General features: G+C 37.2%; 1 protein-coding gene across 4 annotated transcripts in view; it reads left to right on the plus strand.

The window, feature by feature from the left end:
- The window catches only part of VEZT (vezatin, adherens junctions transmembrane protein), a 76,353-nt gene that overhangs the window by 5,713 nt on the left and 58,195 nt on the right, over positions 1 to 12,445 (plus strand). For all 4 annotated transcript variants that reach the window (XM_084205327.1, XM_084205325.1, XM_084205326.1 and 1 more), the window contains exon 2: positions 8,450 to 8,584. In XM_084205327.1, the coding sequence (XP_084061453.1) occupies positions 8,450 to 8,584 (135 nt within the window). The remainder of the gene's footprint in view (positions 1 to 8,449; positions 8,585 to 12,445) is intronic.

A 12,445-nucleotide genomic window follows, 5' to 3' on the forward strand; every position in this document is an offset into this window, starting at 1 on the left:
TCACTTTCATTCAAAAACCTGAAAACTTTAGGACTTGCAAAATAATGTTTTTTTTGTCAAGCATCAGACTTGTAATGCTGTATTCTAAAAAATAATGTCTCAAACACACATTAGGAAAAAGAAGCTGAAAACCAGCATTCACACACCTTCAATAGTACTGTCAGTAATGCTCTGTTAGTAGGATTTTTCTCACTGAATATTGGGTGAACTAAAGATGTAGAACTCTTATTTTTTACGTATGCATACAATAAAGCCAGTTCTAAATACACGGCTGTGTCAAAGCCACGGTTCACTTGTCATTCTGATGAGCTGGTTTTGGGACTGTGCTTTGTCTGCTTGAAGTGTGGGCTGTTGGCAGAAAAAGGTGTTGGGGCCTAACTCCTCTTTTGCAGTTTATTCACATCCTCTTCCTTATGCAGGCACCTGGATTTGTGGGTGAAGCTGCACAGTGGCTCAGGAGACTGATGAGACAAACTAACTTGGCTAAGGAAAAAAAAAAAGTTCGTTTTTTTCCTATCAGATTGTTTCCTTGTCCCATCTCAGCACTTGGCTGCATAAATTAGAACATCAGGGTTCTAAAGTGGTACTGCAGCTTTCAGCTGCACCCGCGGGTAATGGCGGATGAAATTGACCGTGTGAATGCAGCCTGGGGAGATGGCTCTGCTGAGGATGGCAGTGTGCTGTACAGGCACTTGGGCTGGTGACGGATGGACTGCTTCAGATATTTTGCTTCTCAGCGGTTTGCTAAGTTGAAGGGGAGGACAGACTGTGCTCCTTTTCATCGCATGACTGGGGGCAGGTGATATCACAGAGAAAATAAAGTGCAAGCTTAAAACTGTGAAGAACAGTCTGTTGTTGTGAAGTCAACTCATCAAGCATTTCTGGATCTCAGAAGAAATAGATTAAAGTATTACATGGACCATATAGTTTGTAAATCTATATTGCCATTGCTGTTTTTAATAGAAAATTTTAAGATGAATGTACATGATGATTCAGAGTAAATTTTGAGGTCTGTTTTTTAATCCTCCTCTGTATTAGCTGCTCTGGAGTCATGTACAGAGGGTTACTACTGCAGTACTCCTCTTACATCTTCAAGTCATGAATCAGCTTTCTTGAGGCACTGGAATAGAAAGAATTGCTCAGCATAGTTTCCTTTTAATCTTCATAATGTGACTGCCTTTTGATTCTTGAATGCCTTTCTCTTCAGTAAAGATATTTGCACAGCGTGTTGTCATTAGGAGTAAAAATTGACATGATCTGTGGTAGATAAGTTGATTATTTGGAGCTAATGTTTTAAAGAGATTTCAAAAATGTATCAGAAATAGTTCACTAGTTTACCAGTCAGATGCATTAGTTTAATTAATTGAGTTTTGAATGTAAATGAAGGAGTAAATCTTCAGTGAGTTAGTGACTGGTATAAAGCAAAGCAGCCTTGCTGTATCATCAGCCTAGTCTGATGAGTGACTTCCCACCAAAAACTCCAGGTGCAGAGCTGGCTGGCTTGTTACCTTGTCCTTCAGGGAAGTAATGTTTACTGCTTTTACTTGCAGTTTTTCCAGTATTTTTCATCTGTCAGAAAGATCCTGCTCAGCTTTTCACCTGCATTTGCAGGTCCACTTTTGAATGGGTAAACAGTGCAGAGCTCTCAGGGAATTTCAGTGTTTTGTCTAGTATGTAATGTTTTTTTCTAATGCTTTTCCACTATGGCAGTAATGTGCAGCCACCTGCTGTAAAATGCAAAGGAAGGAGAATTCCCATGTCAGAGATACAGTGATACAGAAATATACACAGGCTGTAAAACTTCCCAAACTCTTGAGGACACATGAGTCCATGCAAAATAGGTACATATCATGGAATCCCAGAATATGCTGAGTTGGAAGGGACCCAACTGGGTCATCGAGCCCAACTCCAGGCCCTGTGCAGGATACCCCAATAATCACATCACGGTCCTGAGAGCATTTTCCAAACGCTTCCTGAACTCAGACAGGCCTGATGCCATGGCTCCCTTCCTTAGGAGCCTGCTCCAGTACTCCACCACCCCCAAGGTGAAAAATTCTCTCCTGATACCCAACCCAACCTTCCCCTGACCCAGCCCCATGCCACTCCCCATGCCAAGTCCTGCCACTGGCCAAGATATTGTGCATCAAAAATATCTGGGAACAGTAATAGATGAATGGCTTTAAAGTAGTTCTCAGAGCTTACTTGTAAAGCAGGTGATACAGTAGTGCTGGAGAAACCACGGTGTGTGCTGCTGTGGCAGTGAAAGCAGAATAGGAAATCTAAATGACTCTCTGGCTGCCTTGAAGTCATTGTCTAATACCAGCCGTGTCAGCAGCGCCTGGCTCTTTGTCAGTCGGCGCTCAGGAGGAGGGGGTTACCAGCCAGGAGAATATGACCAAGGCTTTTAAGCACCGTTGCTTGGAAAGTCTTATTAATGGCTGAATATGAGATCAATGTGCAATAATTCTTTCAGGCAGCATCTTTTTAAAAGCCTTTAGCAATCTGTCATCTTCATCTCCCTCCTCCCAATTAGAAAGGCACATTAGTCAGGAGAAATCGCATGATCCTGGGAAGTTTCAAACTGCATCCGCTGATGCTGGGAGGAAAATGCCTCTGTGCAGGGACACAGGTGCAGTTACACTGACAGCTTCTTCTTATCCTCATCTTGGATCATCCTGGAGGGACAAGCAGAAAGAAACGGGGAGGTGGGTGACATTCTGTCAGGTGCATGGGAGCAGTACCAAAGAGAAAAATGGAATACGCTCTTCCAGGAGACGAAGATCGCGCTGTCTGTGAGTGTTAGCTCAACTTTTCCAGATCTGTTTTGAGAGAGGGGAAGATTTCAATACTGGTAATTTGTTCTGAGTTTAGCCACCTGTTCAGCATACATTAGCCTTTGCTGTCATTCTGGTAGAAATGTTTAATCTTTTGGGGTTTTAAACTGATAATTCATAATTGTAGTTATTTTGGAGGTGGCTTAAGCTCCCACAGTGTTTTTGACATACTAGAAACCTCAGCTTTGAACAACATCTGTATTTTAAGAGGAGATATTTAAGCCTTTGTCCAATGTCATTAAATACTACTTATAAGGTTAATCTGTTTAATTAGCTACTAAGTGGCAAATTGTGTTATAGTAAAGAACATGGGTGAGGGAAGCCCCTGCCTTTATCGGAGAAATCCTGAGTCATTTACTTCATGATGCATCAGCAAAAATAGTTGGGTGTGGTTTTGATTTTCAGCTGCTGTTGTAAAAAGGCTATAAAAGCTAACAGTGTCTTAGTCTCTGATATGTGCATGCAAAGGTTTTTCTCAGAATATGCACAAAATGCCTCAAATATTTAAGTGTGGTATCTGTGCTTGCAAGGCTATAATAGATGTAAGTATTTGAGTATCTATCTATCAAAAGCAAACTGTTTTCTGAAGCTAGGGAATTTTCTATTAATACAGCCTTTCCATCACATAGTAGTAGGCAACGTTATGCTTGATTATATTTTAGTGTTTGCTTTGATTTTGATTTTTTAAAACTTTTTACTGTCTTATAATTCCAAACACAATGCTTAGTCTTCAGTTTAGATGATGTTTTTTCCTAACCCAGGTCAGTGCTCTATTAAAAGAAGCATTGGGGGAGTGTTAAAGACCCACAGTAATTTAGTGCACTGTTCTTTAATCCTGCAAAATATATCTTGGGTTTTGAATGAGACTCAACCACTTTCAGCAATGAAAAAAGGAGAATTGTAATTAAACACATATTTGTGAGTGAAATAATTTTTAGCAGTATGGATCTAAAATAAATATGCTCATGGAGTTTTGAAGGAAGAGGAAAGGATTTTCTTTCTTGATTCTGTTAATGGGAGCTTAGATAAACCTATACTGTACTGTAAATGGTTACAGTTGAATGACTTTGCAGTGTTACTGTAGCGAATTAGAAAAGTCATAAAAAGACAAGTGGTTTTTTTGTTGGTCTCTGCTGAGTCTATAGAAAACTCTGGTTCTTCAAACTTTCAAAAACCATGTTCCTGCTCAGTACATCAGCTGTTTCTGACTATCTCGCTTCACTTGTTAACAAGTTTTTTCATATATAATCGGTATAAAGTACACCAAAGAATGGCTTTTAGTCTTCTGTCTGTTCTGGAACTGTTTCATTTCCAGCATTCATTTTGAACAATTAACATAATTTTTAAAAATGCACTGGCTGTAAATGTAATCCTTGTCTCCTATGTCTCAGAAAGTGACTTATAAGAAGCAGCAGCAACTTGGAGGATACTTTAGGAATAAATAAAGCATATTGCTGAAAAACCTTGTTTTGGTATCAATTACTTTAGATAATATTTCCTATCAGTAACTGATAATATGATGGTAACATAATAATAAGCTTAATTATTTTTTAATATTTCCTCTCTTCTTTTTACATTATTCATTACCATGTCATTCTCCCAGAAAAAACTAGAAATAAACAAACAAACCTGACTGTCAAACAGGAGTAATACTAATGATTCTAGGTTGAGAGTGGTTAAAAGTAAAAATTCAAAAGTCCTTGGAGTAGATTCCTCTAGAATAATATGCTGTATTAATAGGAAGATGAGATTTTGTTTTTAAAACTCCCTCTTTGTGCCATCCACTGAAACAAACTTGCTGTCCCTTTACCTTACATTCTAATGTAAAAGCTTTTTCACAGGTCTATTTTTTTTTTTTTTTTTATTACCACCTATTGCTGCTTGCAAGGATTAACTTTCTGGTGTATCCTGAATTTCTTGAAATAAAAGTGTAGCATTTATATCACATGCAGAAATGTAAAAGGTTGTGGGTTTTTTTTCCTTTTTAATGTTGGACTGTTGTAAAAAGGAATGTATGAATTCTGAGCAAAAGAAGCTGGGAGGAGACAAGGTAGAGGCCTCCTATTTTCCCCAACCAAGAAGTGTATTTTTTTATATCATCATGATATTTGCAGGTGAAAGCAGCTGAGCTGACAGTGCTGATGAACAACAGCATGAGTTGAAACCAAGGAACTTTTCTTACATTTAGAAGTGGATATTCATGAATATGTGCAGGTCTGCAATCTTTTTTATGGAAAAGAAGGCTTTTAGGAGTGAGAGGTTTGGGTAAGGATCTAAGCTAAAAACTTAGAGCTATAATTTGTGATACATAAGACACATTATGAGATTTAATTTTGGCTTTTAGAGCTTTGTGAGGATGAAACATGCTTTGTAAGCAATAAGTGTAGTACTTCTGTCTCTTGTACTGAAACACAGTATTCAAAATAGGATATTTTAATGGTATCACATTACAAATGTGTAGTAGCATAATTAATAATTTTCTGATTCCTTGATAATATTGGAAATTCTGTATGAATGTCCTCACATAAAATCTATCCTTTGACTTTTAAAAATTGCTTTAATGGATTTTCTAGACATTACTTACATGTCATGGGAGATATTATCTCTAGATTGGTGGAGACATCCTCCATTTTTTCCTCTTTGATTATAGGCAACCATGAGTTATACAGACCACACAGCTTTGCGAGTGACAGGCCAGTAGGAAATGAAATACAATAAATAAATAGTGTGGGTTTATGTTAGCATAGACTAATGTATATATGCCATCTGTAGTATTTCTAATAGGAATGTAATCTTCAGGTTTTTCTAAGTAAAATGTGAAGTTGCCTGTGCTACACAAGAGACCTCACTCTTAATTGATGATTTTTGTGATTAGTTTGTTAAGATTCCTAATAATCTAATTCCAGAAGGGCCTCAGCCCAATTCTTATTCATTGCTTTCTTTACCCACATCTTGCATGTTTCTAATGGATTCAGAAATGGGAAACAATGGTGGTTTTATTTACATAAGGAATTTTAGTCACAGCATAGCTCTTGGTCATTGAAGTTTATAAAAATACAGGATTCTTCCAATATGCAAGTAGGTTCTGCTAATAATATTTCAGAAAGAATGGAATAATCATAGCATTGGGAACCAAAGAAATCTGATAGAGGAAGATTTTGTAGCCTGAGTACTTCCTGAGAAACTGAAAGAGAAGACCCAACTGAAAGATAAGACCCATTCTCTAATTAAAGGAATAACATTCACATTAAATTTTAATTAATTATGATTTCCTAAGCTAATAGTCAGAAAACTGATTTCTAGTTCTGAACAGGGATAAAAAAGTGTAAATTTACCCATTACAAGACCATGTAAAAGCCTTCTAAGAGTTAGTCGGGGGGATTTATGTAAAACTAGTAAGGTGCCCATATTCTACTTTAATTACAAGAACAAATAAAATTATTCTTCCTAGCTAGGGGCTGAAATCTGAAATTTCAGTAATGTTTGGAGAGATGGTGTATTTTTTACACATCTGTTTTACACATCTCTTTCTGTAGAGTAGAAAATCTACTAATTACAGTTAGATGGAAGGTTGTGACATAGCTAGACAACCAGAAGAATTGGGCATTCTTACATCTGTGCCATATTGCACTTACTAGTGATAGCTTTCCAAATTTCAGATAATTCAGTTTTCAGTGGATAATCTCTCTCTGTCTCTACGTCTCATTCTGCCTTCCTTCATCCATTTTTGTGAGGAAATGGAGCTAATCTAAATGGCAATAGACCAGTTTTCTTGGTCAACTTTTAAAAATTATCTCATCATGACCCCCAAAGAAAGGTGTACCCTGAGATAATAGTAAAAAAACTCCTTGTTATTTTTGGGTTATTTTGTCAGCTGTCTGTATGTTGGTGAGTGCCAGTAAAGTGAAGAGCAGTCATGTGTCATATAATGGCTGGTGCAAGTATGGTCAAGATGATGATCGGGTTTGCCAAGAGTATATGATTTCCTTGAAGTTCTTGGAGCGAGCCTTATAACTATGATTTTTGAAGAAAAAATTCTCTATTCACCCTCTGAACAGTCTTTGTCTTCATCTGAACGGGGAAAATTCCATGCTATCCCTAAAGTTCTTGTGTGGAGGTGTTCAGGTTGTTCTAGGTGTGTTGACAGTGCACAGCCTGGCTCTGTATGAAAACCATTTTAAGAAGACAAGGTTATGCATATCTGTGCATATTCTCAGTTTTGTCCTGAAGTTATTAAGTGAATTTCACAGGGTCTTAAATAGAACAAGTATTCTAGTCTATTGCGTTTTCTCCTCCATTTTAATTAAGGAATTCTGGTAAAATAGCATGTTCTACTTAGAGAGAAAAGGCTGGTCCAGAACAGCACAGTTTAATTAGTTGGATGCATTTTGAAAAAGTACTCAACCATGGAAGAGGGGTACTTAGAGAAAACATAGGACTGTGTCATCACACTGGAAATTTCTCACAAGGAAATGAGTCATTAACCTATCCTAGTGTTTTGCACAATCATTGTTATTGTGGGTGAGTGTGATTGTCTGTACCTGTGAGTTGGTATGAATATTTAAGTTTCATGTAATGACTGGATGCTGAATCTGTTGTGAGTAACTGAAACAGAATAAACACAAGTATGATTTTGCATGCCTTAAATAGATAATAGGGATTTAAATAGCACTCCAGTGATAGGGTTAAGAAAAATTCCTGAAGTTAATTTATTCAGCTGGTATGCATGATGGCTTCCAAGTTTTATTTCATGGCAAGCAGTCATTTGAGATTTGGCTGTGTTGGTACATAGTCAGAGTTAGGTGATCCTGTTCACAACTTGCACCAGTAAGTTAATGATAGTCAGTGTAGCAATTAGTGGTAGGTGTTCTGTAGGTGGTTATTTCTGCAGGCCTCCACAACTGTGCATCATTTACTGTAAGGTTTTTACTTTTTATATACAATATTTTGGTTGATAGTATGTTAAATTTGGATGTTGGTGTTCTTTCTTTGCAGTTGGCTAGTGTTTGCATACCCTCGTTAATAAAATTTTTCAGAGGTCAAAATTAATCTCTGTCTACCTGGGCTGTATCAGACAAATTGCTGAGAGTTTCTCTTAAAAATGAAGTCCCTTTATGTGTCCTGAGTAGAACTGGACACAGAACTGGAGTTATCCTAGGTATTGTTTTCATCAAATGTGCCCTGACAAATATGTAGTTGTTAATTGAAAAATAAGAGTTAAGTAAATCTAGATACCTGGTGCAGATAACAAGAAGATATTTTACAGATCTATGTAGATAAATATCTGATCATTCTAAATATCACTATTCTCTGGTGATCAGAATTCCATACTTTTTCTCTTTTATTAAGGACTGTAGATCATTCGTTTTGCAGCAATTTTAAGAAGATGAGTTGGGTTTTGTTTGTATGCTGTGGATTTTTTTTTTTTAAGCCAGAATACTGGTACCATCTTTGGAGAGAGCAGAAGCCTTTTTCTAATCTTTTTTTCCATTTCTCAATCCATTCATTGCTCGCTGTGTGGTTGCTGAATTCACAGTGGTGTTTTGTGGGAAACACAGAATGATTTTTAACACTGTTTTTATTTCTCCTTTTTCTTTTTCTAACTGCCTTTTCAGAATTCCCCACTGTACCAATATCTGCAGGATTTGGGGCACACAGATTTTGAAGTATGTTCCTCAGTGTCACAGAAGGCAGAGCAATGTGCAGCAGCAGAAAGCCAAAGGGAGCAGACTGTGCGTGCTGCCCAGAAGGTGAGCGGTTTCCTGTTGCTCAGTATTTATCTTCTGCATTGCTTCACAAATAGGAGAAATCAGAACAGAGAGAAATCACTTCCTGTATTTAAAAATACAAAGGCAAAAACCCCCAGACAATGAACCTCAGCCCGTTATCATATCTTGAAGTTGTGGTTAATCAGTATCGTTTGGAGCGTTTCTTTGCACTTACGTAAGCTAGGGAAGCCAGAAGCTTTGATAAATAATTTTTTGAGTGTTGAAAATTATCTTATGTAGTGGATCTTATTATGTTAGTTTAGCATGACATTCTGGGAATAGAACCTGTAATTTTCTAGAACAGAATATTTATAGTTTCCAGCACTTCCCAGGCATTCAGTTGCTAAGTATAGTTTTGTCTGTGACAAAACATATTAAGAAAGAGGATTTCTGGGAAGTAGAAATGCAGTAACCAATTTGAAGGAGATAGTTGATGTGGATAGCTATTGCATTTCTAATAATGACTGCTTCTATCACTGATCACAAAGCAAGGCTGAATTTAAATCAGGATTTAGCTCACCATTTTCTTTATTTTGAGCTACCTTTAAAAGTATTCATGGAAATATTAGGTCTACCACTTTTGCTTTTTAGAGTTGTCAGCTAGCACTCACCATAACCCTCAAGAAATCACCTGAAAATATGTTTTCTCTTTAAAGTTAATGGCTGGTTTGTGGTATGTTTATACTGAAGATACCTATTCTGACTTAGTGTATGTAGGAAGACTTTGATTAAATGCTATTTATTTATTTATTTATTTATTTATTTATTTAATATTTACATTTGTTCACTGTTAATTAAAAAAACAGGATGACATTTCATTGGTTGATACTCTGTTGGTTCCTATGAAGTAATGCATAGATTGTCAGCTACATTATTTTGCATAGTTACTTTTGTGGCAGTCAGAAAATCAGTATGATATTGTGTTTGTGTATATAATTTCCCCTGAATTTTATACAAAAGTGCCGTGGGGTCAAGAACCTCAAAAGTATTAAGATATAGTGCTTTTAAAAACCTCAGGTATTCTGTTTCTTTCCCCTCCCTTCCCCTCAAGCATTTTATACTTAATTTTATTGTGTTGGCAGCAATTCCTCCAGTATTGTGTCATATGTAGAAGTAATTTTTCATGGTTTGCCTTGCAATTTGAAGGGAGTGGGTGTGTGAAAATGGGCTGTCCATTTCTTACAAACACTAGGGGATGTTCACATTGTCTCATCTCTGTCTAGACAAGGATACATAATAGAAATGAGAAGAAACCTGCCTGTAATTTTTAGTGATAAATTGTCAGAAGTTCTTCCTGCTGCACTTCCAGTACCAGTTGGGAAGAGTTAACACTTTTCTTTTGTAATCTGATGTCAGAAAGTCTGTTTTTGTCATTTGATTTCTGTGTCCCACTTTGGTAGGGTGTCTCAACAGGAAAGAAAATGAGGGAGAGGCAGCTGGCCACACATTTAGAAAAGTAGACTGGATTTAGGAGGATCTGAGGCTTTGTTGCAACTTTTTTATGACATACAGACAAATAATTTGCATTCCTATCCAGTCATTTCCTCAGTGTTACATGAGACTGTTACCATTTCCCTTCTCTTCGCCTTCACTGTCCTAGTCTACTGAAATGATAAAATGTCTGGAAAATAAATGGTTTCTGACTTCTGAATATGTACCTACCCACAGTCCTAATATAAAATGATCTTCCTTGAGGCTTGATGTAACTATGATTACAGGGAGCAGATGCTGTTCCACACTGAGTGATTCCCAGTATGTGTGTATCACTTTCCTTCTGTTCTGAAAAGCAAGTTTCCAAATGCCTTAGACCCTTTATTAAAATAAGAATGTAAAAGCTGGAGTATTGCCTTGTCTTTGAGTTGGGATTGTTTCCTCCTCCTGTGTTCAGTCAAGTGGGAACCCTGTGCAGCTGTAAGCAGGTGACACGCAGCAAGAATTTGGCCCGGCAGAGGTCTGCTTTGGGATCCTCAGAGACTGAAAAAACAAATCTGAGGAGAAAAAGAGGTTCCTAGTGACTGATACAAATATTTCTGTTGTGTCTTGCTGTCTGCCATGCAGAGTGTGTGGTTCAGGCCTAAGGAAATGCCAAGACACCAGCTGAATTTGAAGCACATCTTAAATACTTCTCAGGACATGTCATTTTGGTGGTGGTTTTTTGGCCTTTTTTTTAAAATTGGAATACAGTTTTAATGAACTATGAATTAAAAACCTGTAGAGGTGTTTTAAGGTTGTGTTCTAGAGGCTGATGAAATGCCAAGCTCCCATCTGAGGGATTATGGAGATGTGATTTAGCATAGTAATTGTAGGTGCAGTGTTCCTGGCTGTGCCAATCTCTGGAGAAAGTTACAGCTATAGTCCTGGTCTCGTGATCACTTGATACTCAAAAGCACTGTTAGTAAGAGCTCCTAGACTTGTTTTCTGGAATTAAATCTCATTTGGGTAATTCTGCTTGATCTTTACAGAATTTATCACTTCCCAGTTACAGCTTTTTTTTCTCAGCCATTTTCCTAGACTGCTGTGCATATCTGAATGTTTAAATTGATTATACTGTCACGCCTTTTCCCACCTTAGATATGATGATATTTTGTCATTAGAACAGAGCTGGTGCTGAAGGCAGCTTCTGAGAATTGTGTTGGGGCTTGCGCTGAGTAGCTGTGCAGGTGACCTGATGTGGCATGGTAGAGGGACCAGTCCTTTGCCTTTGTCTAGGGCTTCCCACCCACTTCATGCAAGGTATTCAGTGTGTAGCATTATCTTCTTGTGAAGAATTTATCTACAAAAGAGAAATAGTCCTTAGAATTATTTTTTAGATTCAAATTAATTTACCTAAAATGTGCATGTACTATGCTAATATTTTTTTAAATGTTAGGAGTTATGCATCCTTGTTATTTAGTTTACAGAGAGTTTGACTGAGTGTTATTCTAAAGCTGTAAGAATACTCTGGAAGCATTGGCAACATGACCTGACTTGTGTGTTGGTGAAAGTAGTTTTACTTGTCAGTAACACTCCCAATGGGAATGCAAACTGTGAGACACTATTCCAAGGATGTGAATAATTCAGCATGTTGCTGTACTGTATTGGGTCACAGCCCAAGACAGTGGGTTGTCTTGTTTTGTATTTTCAAGCACTGGCTTGCCTGTTGAGTGTTTATGCAAGCTCAGATCTTTATTTTTAAACTAAACCATGGAGGAGAAACTAAAAGATTGCTTATGTAGCACACTAGGTTTTTTTTCAGTAACTCCATGGTCTAGTTTAGTAAGGTGGTAGCAGTGTAAAACTATCCTTGGTGTAGCTTTAAATGTTCATTATAAAAATCCAAAGACTTACAAAGGCTAAGCAGCTGAAAATGATAGGATTCAAGAGGCATATTCCTAAATTAAATGGATTACTCTTTCCGTACCCTGCTTTCAATGTACAGGGAAAAGTACTTTTCAGTGAAATACCTGTCTGAAATTCAAATGCAGAGCAAGACCTTTGTTCATTTAATTTCAATTTTCTACAAATTGTAATTAGAAAATTTTATTTCCTTATGCAAGAAACTTGAAGGATGATCTTGTGCTGCATTTAGTGACAGTCTTCTGACTTATGTAATTGCCCTTGAGCAACATCAAAATACAATCACTTGGATTTATTCCATAGTCTTAAGTGTGAATTGCTGGGATGGCTCCTCCTACTAAGCCACAATGATGTCAGTGTTTCGGGAAGAGCTATCATTATGAGATCCCTGTTACTGGTTTGCCTCTTCACTGACCTATAAACACTTCCTTGTGGCATAGATCTCAAACTCTAACTGTACACAGAAAGATGAGACATTTGTTAAGAAAAGCTTGAGTTATCTTACTT

Source organism: Fringilla coelebs, assembly GCF_963513975.1.
Source record: "Fringilla coelebs genome assembly, chromosome: 5".
NCBI classification, from domain to species: Eukaryota; Metazoa; Chordata; class Aves; order Passeriformes; family Fringillidae; genus Fringilla; species Fringilla coelebs.